Here is a 16,274-nt window from a genome sequence, read left to right as displayed (position 1 = left end):
CTTACTGTTCCAACACACTGACCACTTCCCAGTCAGCATCTAAATCTATGGCTTAAAGCTCCCACTCATGTCTGAGAAAATGAATTTATTAAGCCATGCAGAAACTGTGAAAGCCAAGATGATGCTGAACAAGGCACCAGACTTTGTACTGTCTTTCACTGTCATTTACCCAAGAAGAGGCAGCAGAAAGGAATCTGAGCTGCTCGGCCTGGGTGAATTTTTATTGTTGTTGAGTCACACACACTTTTAAGACTTTCATCTGGACAAGACTGATGAAAACTATTACACATTCTACACAGATGGCCTCATTTAAGCATGAGGCAAGTTATTCACACAACAAATGTGAAGCAGCCTGGAAATTGCTTTTGTTTTTACCTGAGACTGTTGAGATCAAGATCATCTGTATCGAAGTCCAGAAGAGGCTGCGGGGTATCGCTTGGACCATGCGACTGCAGCACTGAAGAACTGGATGAGATGACGGTAGTTTGGCCTGAGGGATGGATTGTTTTGAACTGGAACTGTGGACCCATCCACAGGCGTCGATGAGGCCCAGTGTGAGTCACTATTTCAACCTGGGGAAAGAAAATACAGGGAAATGCTTAATACAAACCTGCAACTTGATAGAATGAATGGTTCCTTCAGTATGTTGAATCACCAGAATCCTGTTGTTCTCAAACAAAAAAGAGCATTTTGTGCCATCAGTTTGGACTAATGTCAAACAGGGGAAAATTCAGAATGTCTTTGATAGAGACAGGATGCTCCAGCCAAAGCCAAGAGCTTTTTGCGGAGCCTTGAAAGCCTATGAACCACCAGCCTGAGAACACTGCATCCCAGTTCTTAAACTGTTCCGAAGATGAACACTGCACCCTGGCTATCACTTCACCTGACCCTGATCTTCCTCCCCTTGCCATTATGAAATATGTGCTGCTAAAAAGCTACCCTGGTGGTGCAACAAACAGGGGAAAACACTTCTGCCTGCATCTGCATAGAGCAGACCAAGGAATGGGAAGTCTACCTCCCCCAGATGACCTCAATCCTGACCAGGTCAAGGGATGCACTTTTCCAAAGCAAGCTGTTACAGCTTTGTTACAGCTGCTTTCTAAAAGTTCACACATTAAACAGCACTGCTTCACATGTACATAGGTGTGAACTGTATTTCAAATCAAAGCTCCTAATTACTGTTGGCATATCTGAGGATACCACTGGCAGAGACCATCTTGCTGGGAAGCTACAGGACCTGAAGCAGAAAGCAATGTGAAGTGCTCAGTGAGACACCGAACAGCCCCGGTTAAGTCTTGTTACTATGCAGATGTGATATAACATGTATGTGCAACACATGGAGTTTAGAAGGGCAGCTACACACATGCATATGTATTAATTTAACTGACAGTCTAACAGTTAGAAGAGTGTTTGCTTGCAATGAACAACCACATATATAATATGTGGACATGATAGATTTACTGTATGTGCATTGACGTGTAGATACAAACAGAGACACAGAAGCTTCACAGTTCCATGCCTACTTCCAAATTACAGAACACAGGTGGTGTGTCTAACAAACAACAACTTCAAGAATTCATATTTTCTCCCAGTGAGAGCCTAGAGATGAACTTCCAATTATTTCAGTCAATGAAGCATCCAAAGTATTTTAAAAATGTCTTTTCACACTGATAAGTATAAACCTGAGGTGTATCAATTCTGCCAAACTCTTAAGTAAGTCAACTACAGGAATGCAAACAACCATGAAAATTAAAGATGGTGACATTGCTGGAAATGTGTATGATCAGGGCAAAGCTGGCCATGTAAATTAAAGGGTAACCTAAGCATAAGCCTTCTGTAATACAGTCTGAAAAATCAAAAAGAGCCTTTAAGTATCAGAAAAAGGAAATATGAAATGGAAATAACTGAGCTCTGGCAAACTCACAATTTTAAGATGACACAGCCAGACTCCCGAATCCCTATTGATTTCTGCTAAAACAGTGATCAGCTTCACAGCAAAAACTCAGTTTAGTGAGGAAGTTAATGAAAATATATTTTTGTATATAGATGACATAGATATCTACTAGTAGCGATCCTTACCCCTTTGAGAAGCAATTTTAAACACTGGATAATGTTGTTTAGGCTCTCTGCTAACGGAAGGCATCAAATGCACAGCCTATTTAGCACTGTTTCCATCTTTGCATTTATCTTAGTGTAACTCAGACTGACTGTAGACCTTTCAGAGGCAAGTAGCTTTTATGTAGCAATGTAAATTAGGCCACAGATAAAGTAATCTGTATATTTTAAGCTTGAAACCATCAGTGTCACAGAGCCGAGAGGTAAACAGATGCCTCTGCAATTTTACTGAGGCTACGGCCAGATGTTCCTATTCACTCTCCCGTTGTGTGCAGGACAAACATATTGTATCTACTTCACACTGACAGCACACATTACCCACTGTTCTAATTGAAAAGTTGAAGTGAAGGGCGATGTTTTTTCACTGCATGCTGTTACTGTTGATAACAACACTTTAATTTTGAAAAACATACTTGCACTTTAGGCTTAATCTGAAGTGGCTTGTGCAGAGAACGCTAGCATCTTCGTGCTCGGAAGAGCTATCAGCACCCTCTTCACTCAGAAAAATAAAACATTCTGGACGCATTCTCTGAATTATCTGTGTTCTGTGACATCACTTGGAGGTTCTTTTTTTTCCTCATAAATATATTTACTTTTCTAGAGGGATAGATGTGATGAAGTTCAAGAAGTTTTAAGTTCCTTTGCATTTCACATCTTCCAAGAATTAGTAATAAACCAACCCCCTAATGCATATTTACCTTACTGTCGCATTCCTGAGGCTGCAACACTGCACCAGAAAGTCACTGGAACAGTAAAATAAACTAAACTACCCAAACAGTACTGGAGAGGGTAGGTAGAAAACCACAGGTGAAACCTTGGCCTCAGTGAGCTCAGTGATAAGATTCCTGTTGACTGCACTGATTGAGTAGTTTCACTGCCTTTATGCTCTGACTAGAGAAAGCATATGCAAAGAAGAGGTATCGATGTGCAGCCACAACTGAAAACTCAGGCCAGTAAGTGGATTCACACGAACAGATTCCCCAGTGAATGCCACTTCTGGACCGGTCCATGTGGAAACCTAACTTCTCATTTTAGGAAAATGCTGTGTATGATTTATTCACCAGTGGGAGAAGCAAATCACATCCATGAATATTTCATATTTATGCCATACACCCCAGCAACACATTTTATGCATCACTCCCATAACAACACTGTTCATAAACCAAAGGAAACCCACCTAATTTGTCAGGATGAATTTCATGTATCAGGTAGCCTGTAATTGATCTGGTAAATCCAGAGCATTTGTAAATCTTATTTATTTATTTAACTTTAACCTTTTCCTACTAACAGGAACTAATCCTCAGTGTATTATTCATGACCTACAGTCTTAAAACTGAAATTATGTTTTGAGCCAAACACTCAAGTATGTACCAAGTTCTTAAAGAGAAGTCTCAGTGACTGAAACAAAGAAAGAATTGATAAGACTACAAAAATTTAACCTCATAGAAAAGTATCCTACCAGGCATGACCATTTTAAAGCACTACATATATTTGTACACAGCTATAACTCACAGGAATTATCATCAGGAAATGCAGTAGCTGATAACCAGAAAAAAAAGGAAGTGAACCAGTTCATTTACCATTTTAATGTTAAAATGCAGTAAGTATAGCACAGGTCACAAGTGAAAAGGCATCTCCAGTTTGCCTAGCCAACTTCCTTTATCCATGTTTGCAAACAACCACGTCAAAGAAGACCGAAGAGAGGTAATTTTCTGTTGCCAAGTGAAAATTCCTACTTCACCCTGAACTCCCCAAGGACGTATGCCAGTAATGATGAAGCTCTATTTCATTTTTAATATAGCTTGTATAGTTTGCATAAAATGGAACGACCATCAAATTCATACCATGTTAATTCAGGGCTAAGGTCAGTTTTGCACTCAGCAATACCCATGGCATGCTGGAAGCTTACTTTCGTTTTGAGCAAAGTTGTGGATTTTACTTCCAGTGGATACTATTACCGTTTCACACCTGAACTGGAACGCCCAAGAAAGCATACCTGTGAGAGCCACTCCTCATCCTCCTGCCCGCTGTGGTCAGATGCTAAGCTGTCGTACGACTCGTGTCGAGTGATCGGTCCAGGGCTCCCGGGTGGAACCACTGAAAGAAACCAGAAAACTGAAAAATCAGATTTACTGTTAAATGTTTTTTTTAGAAAAAAAACCCCTTTTCAGTGAGTTACTGGTACAGCACTGTATATGTCTTCCTAAACCTGCGACAGTATGTTGGGGCACTGAAACAGATCAAATACTGACATCAAAAGTGATGAAAAGATTTCTGTTCTTTGACTTGAACATATACATACAGCCACTATGATAACCCAGGTGGCTCTTCTTTTAACCTTAATTACCCAATAAACATAAAGAACAGCCCAATACAGATGATAACCATCTGCCTTGAGGAATTTACCACTGAGAAATGGTGCTGTCAGTGGTGTAAGCCTTTTCTACAGACTTTGCAGAATGTGAACTGTGCTAAAGTGAGCTGACAAAAGCTATCCCGAGGCACTGGTCCATGTACTGACTTCGAACACAAAGTACTTCCAAGATTTCATGAACTGTATTATCATTCCCAGTTCAACATTAATGTTGATAATTAAAATCTGCTACACAAACAACCTGAATTTCAGGATTTCACTGTTTTGCAATTTAATAGGAAGCGCTTGTCATCTTAGTGTTACCTTTTCATTACGGGAGTAACACGTTAAGAATTCGTAAGGAAGTACAGTTTGATGTTTAATTTGCTACAAAGACTAAATACTGAGATCATTTCACTGGACTGTAAAATACCAGCACTTCTGTATTTGAGGTTTGCAGTGCATTGCAGTAATACTGTATCACAATTCTGGACAGATAAGAAAAAACACTTTTTTCAGGTGCAGGTGACACTGATAACTAGAAAGACACATTAGTCCAAGCTGAGTGAGAAATTCATGAGTGGCTACTAAGCACAACAGTCCAGATACAACCTCCAAGAATCACAGAATCATAGAATCATAGAATAGTTAGGGTTGGAAAGGACCTTAAGATCATCAAGTTCATAACCTCCAAGCTCTTGGACAAAGGGGACTCTGCTTCCAGTCATTACCAGAGATCTGGGGCTGGGTCATCTTTCAGTTTGACTCAACATCAGCTCTGCCCACAGCGTCCACCAGCAAACCTTTTACTGACAGTATTGTGAGAATCTCGCATTACTATTAACTGCTTAAATAGCTACATCTCTGCTGCTTTCAAAAGACTGATGGAAATAAATAACCTCAATTCAGAAAGGTTTTTTTAGAACAAAACTAACTTAGTTCTGTTCCTCTAGTCACTGCCATTATTCGTCTTCATATGGACTCATTAGAACAGAAAGATGCAACTTCTTCAGCTCTGCAGACTGCATGATAGCCAAACCACTTTTAAAATGATTACCATGTATACATCCAACTTCAGGGAAAATCACAATCTAGTGTTCCAACACTCCACAAAAAAGAGAGAAAGAACTGTAGACTTATTGTAAAGAATAGTATTTCATGATGCCTGGTCCTTGAGACATTTAAATCTGTTAGGAAAGCTTACAGTCTAGCTACTTTACAGCTGCAGCATTATGCTGCTCTAACTAAAACTTCCCACTTGAGAAAGCCAAAGGAGTTTAGAAAAAGCAAAACCCAAGAGCACCACGAACAATATGACAGGAGGTATTTCTCATTTTCTTGTACCTGCTTACTGTCAGGGGCCTGTTGGAGCCCTGGAGTCAATACCAAGAAACCATACTCACTTTGAGGGAAGAGTAGACACCACAAGAGCAAATTAAAAGAAGCAATTGCAACAAGGGTATTTTTACTTTGGTAAAACAAACGAGTTTTATGCTATAGCATTAGGATGCTGTACAATCCTAAAATCAGAACCAAGATTTTTATATTAACATAATCTAAAAATGACTCAACATTTTTAAAATTGATTTTTTAAAACTATATTATTACAGAGTTGACCTTTATGTGTCAAGTTTCCATCCACTACAAATTTTTACAGCCATGTTGTAAACCCCTAATAATAGGAGCTTATAATGGCAGTGCAGACACAACTGTAACCATAAATACAGAACGGCGCCTCTATAATATAAACAACACAGGGTTTTCATAAATCCATACCCTATATGAAATAAAGGATTTTCATTCTGTTTATATAAGAGGGTATCTCAACCCAACCTCAGCTATGGAGCCATTTCTAACACCTCTGTATCACGGAGTGCTTGTATTTGGAAACTGCCATATATCAATTCAGTTCAGGGCCTGACTTATGATAGAATTACTCAAAATGCTCTATATATTTGGACATATTCTTACAAAGTGCCAAGTTCTTCCCATGAGATACTGCCATATTCACTGAAATCACTCGAATCTGTGCCTGTTTGTGTGTGCACATCCACACCTCGGCACCACAGGCATTATTTCAGCAGCATGTGTTCGTCAGTTTCTCAAGGTAATATAGAAACTACATTCATCTGCTTCATTACAACTGTGACAGATCTAATTCAGTGACTTACGGATGTGTCTATCCAGCCCCTACCAAATTCCTATTAAGAAAATATACATACCTTCCTGGATTACAAACAGCTGAGGATTCACAGTAAACATCGAATATGAAACCATAATGCCCACACTTCTTCCTTACTGGTGAAGTTTGTATTTGAAACCAGTGGAACAAACCCATTATTTTGACACGTTTTGCTGTTGCCCTAATCTTCCCCATATCTCCTGGCTCCCCTGCAATAAATTCTACTGACTGCAGCGATGCTGGTTTCTGAGGGCACAGCTGATCAAGTGCAGGCTTTCCTGTTATTGAACTCCACTAACAAACTGTTCATGACTCTAGCAGATGTTTTTGCTTTCAAACCAACGGGAACTTTATGGACTGTTCCGAATTTTTTTTGTTCTTTCTATCCCAGGGGCAACTACTAGAGCTGTCAAGATTAGGGAAGCTGCTATTCAGTGACTAGCTGCAAAAACGCCAGCCCAGGGAGCAGCACCCACCCTGCCTTGTTACTGTATTTCTCCCTTGTGTAATACTCCTGCATTCTACTGAAGATCCAGGACGCCTTTACAGTGAGAAAGAAACTCAGATTTAAGAATAGGTTTGGTCCTGGGCTGTATGCCTTCTCCCGAGGAATCACAGCACTGCAATAACACACATCTCAGTGCAGCTTCAGAGCGCGGCATTAACTCTTTCTACCAAAAAGTGACGACATGCTGAATTCCACGAAAAAGCTCTGCCTTAGAGTTCACTAGCAGGGCAACAGTGATAAAGCCTCAGTTGAGGTCAAACCTCAGTAATTTATTTTGCTATTTAATAAAACAGCATTTATGTACCACACCTATCACAAAAGCAGGCATTTAAAGAGAGTCTGGTTTTGATAGCAGGATCCTGTAACGATGGTCCCAGCCTTAGCAGAGGCAAGGCAAGCTCGACTCCCACTGCCCTTTGTGGGAGCAAGCAGCCTTCTCCGAGATATGACCTTACCAGACAAGTGATCCTTGCTGGAGATTTGCCATCACTGTACTGCTTGTCACAGACATACATATGGTCAGGCTTTTTCAAGTTAAAAATGCCCTTGAAGTTATGGGAACAAGAACGTTCTAAAAATGCAAACCCGATTCTTCCTCCATTCCTGGGTTGCACACCTCTTGCATTGCTATCACGTTCCAAGACAAGATTAATTTATGCCCTGAGAGGCATTTCCAGGAATTTGAGCTCAAAAATAATCTTTTTTCTTCCAGTTTAATTCTTTGAAAATCTGAATTCACACTGGGAATTGCAGCAGCCTCTGGCACATCAGTGAAGCTGTTCTAATGCTAAAACAGAGGTTTTGCAATTTCCAAATAATTTCACTATAATGCAGGATAGCAAATAATGAAATTCAGATTCTTCAAAAGCTCTGCAGCAAGTCGCGCTCTTTCTTGTGCTCCTATAATTCCTCTTTCATTGAGAAAGTCACAAATAGCACGCACGAAGACAAGAAGCGAGGAAGCCCTTGCTGCACAGAGGTATTTTACTGGCAATTGCAGGTGTTTTGTACCTTCCTAATATAATCAATTCATGCTTTGTGTCTGAGCCATGCCAATTTTTTACTTTTTGCTATTCTTACAGCAACATCTGGAACAAACATGTATCAGATATCAGAACACAACCGAGTTTGTTTAATCTAGAGATACACAAACACAGAAGTTCGCACAATTACCCATGGAGTGAAAAAGTACAAAGAAAATAAGTATTTTTTAAAAACCTAAGGTGAGAATTACAACATACAACTTCTGTTTATGCAGTACAACAGGATATGAATTCCTAGAGCCTGCTCATAAATGCAAAAATCTCTGTAAGCAAGCATTGAGGTCACTTTTTAACTGCTACCTACAGCAAAAGCCAGAGCATTGCCATAAATACTTGGCAAGGGGCAAAAACCATCTTTGAGCTGCTCAAAAATAGTAGTGGGACCTTTAATCTCTGTCCTCCCTCAAGTGAAAAGTGATCTGCATCAGCTCTAAATCTGGAATATATTTCTCTCCATCCATCTTGATTTGCTCTACTGAACCACGTTTAACTGAAGGAAAACAGAATTTCAACAAAAATTGTTGTCCCTTATCTTCTTTCATGACTTGAACATCGTCATCTCATTTTCTGCCCTCAAAATCAAAGGTACAGGTGCTTACCCATAATCTAAGGTAAATTTTTGAACTTTACAGACTCCCTTCTCTGCAACTGCAGGATTAATCTTCCTACTACAGTGAAGAAGGGCTATTATAAAGGCAAAGGTCTGAAAAGACCCACGGTACAAAGCTAGCAATTTGTGTGATAATTGATAGTGCCAGGAAAACTGCACAGAAGTGACTGCTGAGGCAAAAGCTTCAACACAAGCCCAAAAAAAGGCTGAAATACAGCTGAGCTGATTTCCCTCTGGAACTCCAGGTCCTGATTCACACAGTTCTACGATTAAGTATGAGAAAACAAATACATTGTTTTGAAACATTTCCATGATACTTAGTAACAAATGAAGAAAACAGTTTATATTAACCTCAGATAATTTGCATAGACATTCTTTGCACGTGAACGAGACCTACACAAATACACGTTTGATGAATACTGGAATTAACAAGCAGCGGTTTTGCTCATAGATGGGTTAATTATATCATAAATACCTAAACCCAAGACAAATCTTTATTCATTCAAAGATTATAAATTGTCATCTTTCAGCAACATAAAAGTGTTGGAACAAAGAAACACTACAGCTCAATTGCAGTGTGCGTACTTATGGTTTTAATTTGTGAACAATAAATCATTAGTTTTACTTAGTTTTGTGTACTTCTTGAACCAAAAGGTTTTAATTTTCTCATTTATATAAATAAGCTTTACACAATTCAATTTAATTGAGAGTTCTATATGAAATTCTCAATGCGCTCTTCTCTAAGGGATGTAGGTTTGTCCAAATGGAGAGCAAAAGCATTTGCAGACTATAGAGACTGTTCTGTGCTGCCTGCTGTACACTTGCCTGCAGACGAGAGCTTTCCTTTATTTCAGCTGAATATGCAAAATTTAGAATTTGAAAGAAGATTCTAAAATCTCATAGAAACAGAAACAAGAACTTCCCAACTGATTCATTAAGTCTGAAGTCTGCCCTGTGTCCACGTGCAGTCTCTAGTGTCTCCAGACAAACAAGTACATAGAACAAAACTTGTATATCCCTTGTCCTCGTACAAATCACACAGTGACATTTGATTTTGATGCTTTTTCTGTGGTCCCTAAGTTACATGTAAAACGATCATAGGTGTTTTAGAGACCTGAGGTAATCACATGCTTGTCAACAAGCTTCAGGAGTACTTCTCTTAAAATTAAGCTGTACAATCTGAATGATTTACTTCATACTACTTCTGGAACCGCTGCTGCATTAGTTACATCGTGTTACGCATAGCAAGTAGAATGTCACAGTTCTGGTTTAGGCTGCTTCAGATTCAACAGGTTCACCTTTTTTGCATCTTATAGATGTGATCTCACTTCATCAGAGGCTGGTTTCAGTACCCCACAGTCCGACTGGCCACGTAGTTCCAGTCCAACAACTGCCTAGCGAGATTTACTGCAGGGATGCTCCTAAATCTTCCCTTACAGCACATCCCTCTGTGCACTGGTGGCTCTACCTCTGCTCAAGTGTGACAGTAGACTGAAGACCAGATTTTCATTTTAGACAGAATGCTTACAGCCATCTTTAAAATAAACTGTTTGTAGTCTGGTGATATCCTCTATGTGTTTTTACTTGTGGCTATATGTTACAGAATAAAGTTCTGGTTTTAATGCATTTTTCAGCTTGTAAACCTCTGCAAGAACATGCCATGCAAATTAAAATAGCCTCTTTTACCCAAAACTTCTCCCCACTCATTTTTTTTCTGTTAGGACTTTCTGAGATTCTTGTATGTGTAAATATCATAAAATTAAGCTAAAAAGCCCCCTGTAAACCAGGGCTTTAGTCAGCCTAACAGTTATTTCACACCACCAACTAACTTACAGATTTATCCATTCATTATTTATATATTGCCCACAGTTTATTAGGTGCTTTATAGACCATCCATTCTCTGTATCAGCATTTTAATCTTGAAGGAATAGGTAGGTTTGTAATCAGGATATGAATTCTCCTTAGATTTGAGGACTGCTTTACTTGCTCCTACTTTACGCTGGTCTGACAGTCAACAGCCTGGCTTTTTTCTTTTTTCCCTCAAAAAGGTACTGATAAGGTGTCCAGGCTTCACCATTACTCCTGATTGCACTCCAAGACTGGTGTATGTACATTGTGCCTTAACTCCAGCTTCTGTTTCTAAAGTTCCCATTGGAAACCAGTCAAGTACAGTGAACTTCTAAACGTGGGCAGAGCTAGAACCCAACATTACTCACAGTACGGAGCATCTTCAGGCTGTTCAACAGTTCAAATGCTCAGACTGTGAGCAGACTATCATTCTGTACCAAAGGATAACATATATATTCTTTCCTGAGGTAAAGAATAATTTCAACTGCACGAACCTATGGCGAAATCCATCTGATGGCCATCTTTAAAGAATTACGGAAGAGGTAACTATTTCTATAATTCACTGACTTCAAAAGTATGTTTGACATTATTGTCGGGAAAATTATGTTAACCATGGATTACTGTTACAATCAAAGTATGTAGTGAGAAGTCAAGAGGCTTAGTAGTAAATTTTCAAAGCGGTGCGTGGGGATTTACCCGTTTGACTCCCATTAACGTCAATAGGAGTCGCGCGGCTAAATCCCTGTACACTGCTTTGAAAACTGACCCCTTCGTGTTGATGGACCCCTCTCTAAGAAGTTCCAGATGACCATGTAAGAATAGTAAAGAACTATTTCAGCATGTGCCCTTGTTCATTATTGTTGTTTGTACACATCTGAAAGTATTTTAATTCCTATATGCAGTGCTGTTTCCAGCATTTAGTTTATAAAATATGGATTAAGATGGGCAAGTACCGAGTTAATCTGATGACGCCGTGCACATGCCCAGGTGTACACACGCATCAAACACTTAACACACATTGCCACCATCTAATGCACATTATAGAGTTAATTTTTACCCACCTCATCTGTATCATTTCACAATTATGGCTGAAGAATATATCAGGATTTACTCCACTGCTTGTATGCAGTGATGCAGCTCTTTCATGAACTGTCATTCACCCTATTCCTATTTACCCCAATCACTCCTATGTTCAGCGCGAAATTCAATTTGCTCTCCTCTACCACTCAGTCCTGTTTCCTGCAGGGAGCAGGAAGTGCACATTACAGTTTTAGGGAAACACAGTGTTCCTTTAAAAAAAATACCATGAACTACAATTTCATTAGAAACACCTTTTCTGGAAGGGGAAGATGATCCAGATTAGTTTGAAATCTGTTATGCCTCCAAGTATAAGAAGCAAACCTGAAAACTGTTTCCACTCGTTGTGACTACTGCCAGAAAACCCCAAATACATGTAACAATCTTGTAAGAGAAAAGCATCCTTGGAATCAGTTGAACTCCAAATTTTTTAACTGCTGTCATAAAAAAATACATATACATCTTTATAGATTATACAGATTTAAGATTTGCAACAGTTTTAAACTCAGTAAAAAATTCCAAATATTAAATATTTCTTAAATTGCACAAATTCTTCTACAACATATTTTATCTTTATCACTTGATACATATATATACTCAATTATATATATATGAATATATATGAAAATATTATATGAAATATTTTTATATATTTTAAATATTTTATTATAGATTATATTTCATTATATATGAAAATATATATAATTGGAGAGAATACCTGAGTCAAGATAAACACTTAAGAATTCATTTTCTAAAACTCTGCATTTCACTTTTCTGTATAGAAATGTCCTCAAAATCTTGAAGAATTTTTTCCCCAAGGACGTGGATTTTTAAAGGACATCTACACAATTCCTTTGAAACCAGCGATACGAAGACCCAGGAAGTTCTTTTAAAAAGCATCTTGTACTTTTTTATTGTGTGGCAGTAACAAAGTAGAATTTCATGACAATGATACACTAGCTAGAGGCAATTTCAAGTAGAAAGAATAATAATGGCATCTGAGAATCTAGAATATATATATATATACATAAAATCCCATCTGGATAATAAAGTTCAACATATACATCCAAGTAACTACATGAAGTCTCAGCTATATGCTGGTTGTACACCAAATACCAAAACAACATAGCACAGTTTCCCACCTTCAAGTGGATTGTGCTAACAACTAACCAAGGGTTAGCTGCAATACTCTTGGAGGAGTAGAGGAGCAGAGGGAGGTGAAACTTGGCAGAATCATCCAAACGTCTTGTGATCTGGGACTCACTCCATCTACCAAAAGGCTGGTTTTGCAGCCACTCAGATGAAGCTTTCTATTTGCCTTCCTGCAGCTTTGCGATTGCCATCTCCCTCACTCCAGCTCTGCACACATGGTGTGTATTTTCCTGCAGTTTCAAGCCCGTAACACTCCATTGAGACAATTTTGTGGAAAGCCCTCATCTGTGGAGCACAGGTACACCTGAAAGGCCAGTAGTTTAGGCAACAGTCATACAATCAGTACATAAAAATAACGGCAGCTTAAAACGTTAACCCCCACACAAATCCTTGCTCCAACTCCTCTCCAGGCTTCACGGCACGGCAGCTCATATAAACTCAAGTGGGCTTCACCCACTTCAGGATAAGGTCAGAGAGCTTTGTTTAGATAGCCTTCATCACGGATTATGTTAAACTGCCCAATTCTGCTCTGAAGTGCTGCAGAACCAGTAAAGACCAGCACAGACACCGTAATGGGCACCCAAAAGCACTGACTGCTGAAACAGCTCCAAACTCGCGTCTGACCGTGCAATGTAGAGATGCCAAAGAAACAGAGCAAAAGGCTTTGAACACCTCGTAACTACATGATAGCGTAATTGTTGTTACAGAACAGGCTCTGGTTTTGATCAGTTTTATTATTAGAAATCAAGCTTCGTTGTGATAGACATTGAACATACACATAGCAAGATACAGCTCTCGCCTCCCAGAACATGCTACACATACACACACTATAGTTATGGATATAGTGTGGTATGTACCATAACATACATTGTTTTACATGAGTGCGAGAGAAAGAATACACAATTAAATATGCACACACAAAAGAGTGCAAGAAGAAAAATAAGAGGCAGAAGGCTGAGAAGTGGTAGAACACTAAATATAATTATCAGCCCCAGTTCATTAGCCTATTACCAAGCCATCATCATGCTCTGCTGCCCAGGGAAAAAGGCTTGTAGACCAGAATGACCAGATTCCTTACTGCGTCTGCTCAGTGAGACTTGTATGGCAGCAGTTTGGCTGTGATTACAGGCATCGTAGCTTGTTTTTCATAGTATCTGTCTTCCTAGCACACATTAACACAGTTATTTAATACACTCTCCACTGTTAACTCTCAGTCTTGCTTTCCACTGCACAATAATCACTAGTTCTATGTATGTAATTTTTACTTCCATCAATGGAATGTATGAAAGGAATCTCAAATAGGCCATAAAGAACCGCAATGTTGCTTAGAGACAAAACTCATGCTCAGGGTGCGTAGCTTGCATTAGAGGGAGCGGGAAGTGCAAACATGATGTCAGAGAGATTATCTGTATAAATTGTGTTATCATTTAGCCCAAACAAACAGTGAGGAAAGGCTAACCTCCTCCCTTTGAAGACAATGCATAGTTACTAAGTCTGACTTCTAATGAAAGCCATTTTCAGGAAAACACCAGATACGTACAACAGTTGGTCCAGAAATGAAAATCTGTTGTAACAGCCAGAAGTCAAAGGCAGCTATAAATACAGACCTTAATCTTTTCAAGAATCCCTTAACGAAGGCTATAAAACTGATTATATCTTCAGGCCTAACTCAAGTGCAAATTCTTACTCAGAAATAAGTAACAGCCCTGCAAACATTACTTGAAGACCAGTACAGGAACAAAGAATGAGAATAAAGAGTGCTGGTTTGAATCCTAACATCATGGAATATGAGTTACATTGCATTTAGAATAAACAATTAATGAGACAACAGAAGCCTCAGTTACATGTCCGTTTTTCTGAGAGAGAAACCATTTCCAGAAGCGGTCAGAGTGGGATAAAGACACACTGCATCATTCCTTTTAGCACAACAGAAATGCTCTTTGATTATTTAAAAGCCAATTGCAAAGATCTGTCTTCAATACCTCCTATTGGAGGTTTAAATAGCAAGGAGGTGCAAGTACACTTACCAGCAACACTGTAGTAAAGTAGAGACTTTTGTTTTAACAAAATCTATATTTATACGATTACATTTCCTATGGTTGAGGGCAGCTGTAATTAATGGATTTCCCTCCTTCCCCTAATGCAGTCATTTGTCAATTTAAACACAGAACGTCCAATCAATTTTGATGTATTTAGTAAGCAATTTGTCAGAGTACTGCATACCAGTTAATATATTAATTCTTGTCATTGGCCTGCTTCTGACAACTGCAGGTCATCTCCATAAAATTGGTCCTGATGAGCCAAAACTTTTTGCCTGGAATGTGAAGGTGCCCTTGCCAGAGCCAGAGGAGAGAAATCATCTCATTCAATGCTTTTTCTGGTCAGTTTTTGATCTGATTTCAAGGTTGGGTTTGGGTTGGTTTGGTTTTTTTTCATTAATGCATTAATTGTCCATATTTCAGATATTTCAACTACAGTCCCTTCCTCCAGTGCAATGAAAAAGTGAATTCAAAGAGGAGGGGTGAGGAAGAAAGGAAATAAGAAGCATGAAATGAGGACGTATGATTTTTTTGTTGTTATGCAAATTTACCTATTTTCATTACAATTCCATTATGTGCCATGCACGTGTCTGAAATGAATTCAAATGTGCTAAAATAGAAGTCACAGAAGTTAGACAAAGGCAACACAGGTTAAGTCAATCAAATATGGAAGAATTCAGGTCATGGCAATAGAAAAGTATTCATTAGAGAAAAAACCTGAACACAAACAGCAGATTATCAGGGACAAGGAAAGTATACCTTAACAGGATGCCTCGAGAGTTTATACTACCAGAAGCATCTTAATTCCTAAGTACTAAACAGCAGGAAGCAAGTACTATTTAAAGAATAAGTAATAATGAAACTTGGCAATTCTCTGAAGAAAGGCACATCCTTTAAAGACAAGTTCCTGTGGACACCAGAAACCCTTCTAGGTATGCACACAGTGCCTTGCACAACTCTCCTCCTCTGTAAGGTCTGCTATGACCGTCCTGTGGTGATGATACTTACGAGGTAAGGAAAACATCTAGGACAGATAAAATGTGACTTAAATTTCCCTCCTCTGTTGTGATTAGATTTAGCAGCTACTCAGAACAAAGGAAATAAAGAGGGAATACTAGAGACACAAATAAGGTAAAATACTATGTATTAAATCTGAGAAGGCTCAGAGAGAAACATCTAACCCAGCACAAAGGACTTGAGGCCTGCAGTACCTCCTGGGCTCTGCAGGATGAACTCTTATGACAAGAACGGTAAGTCTGAAATCTGCTCTGTTAGAAGGTGAGGAGATTCTCCAGACTGGTTATTTTCACTCTCAAACTGCATAAAGCCTGAAGCAGTCAGGAGCAG

The 16,274-nt window shown here is 39.0% G+C and overlaps 1 protein-coding gene across 14 annotated transcripts in view; it reads right to left on the bottom strand.

Moving 5' to 3' along the window:
- Positions 1-16,274, bottom strand: part of BCAS3 (BCAS3 microtubule associated cell migration factor) — a 361,836-nt gene that overhangs the window by 190,752 nt on the left and 154,810 nt on the right. For all 14 annotated transcript variants that reach the window (XM_061470541.1, XM_061470542.1, XM_061470543.1 and 11 more), the window contains 2 exons: positions 4,112-4,212; positions 376-572 (listed from right to left, as the gene is read on the bottom strand). In XM_061470541.1, the coding sequence (XP_061326525.1) occupies positions 376-572; positions 4,112-4,212 (298 nt within the window). The remainder of the gene's footprint in view (positions 1-375; positions 573-4,111; positions 4,213-16,274) is intronic.

The sequence above is a fragment of the Pezoporus flaviventris genome, unplaced genomic scaffold, assembly GCF_033815535.1.
Source record: "Pezoporus flaviventris isolate CSIRO_AGI_PZ_B2104156 unplaced genomic scaffold, CSIRO_AGI_Pfla_v1 ptg000063l, whole genome shotgun sequence".
In the NCBI taxonomy this organism is placed as follows: domain Eukaryota; kingdom Metazoa; phylum Chordata; class Aves; order Psittaciformes; family Psittacidae; genus Pezoporus; species Pezoporus flaviventris.
This window is presented reverse-complemented; position numbering and strand designations above follow the sequence as displayed.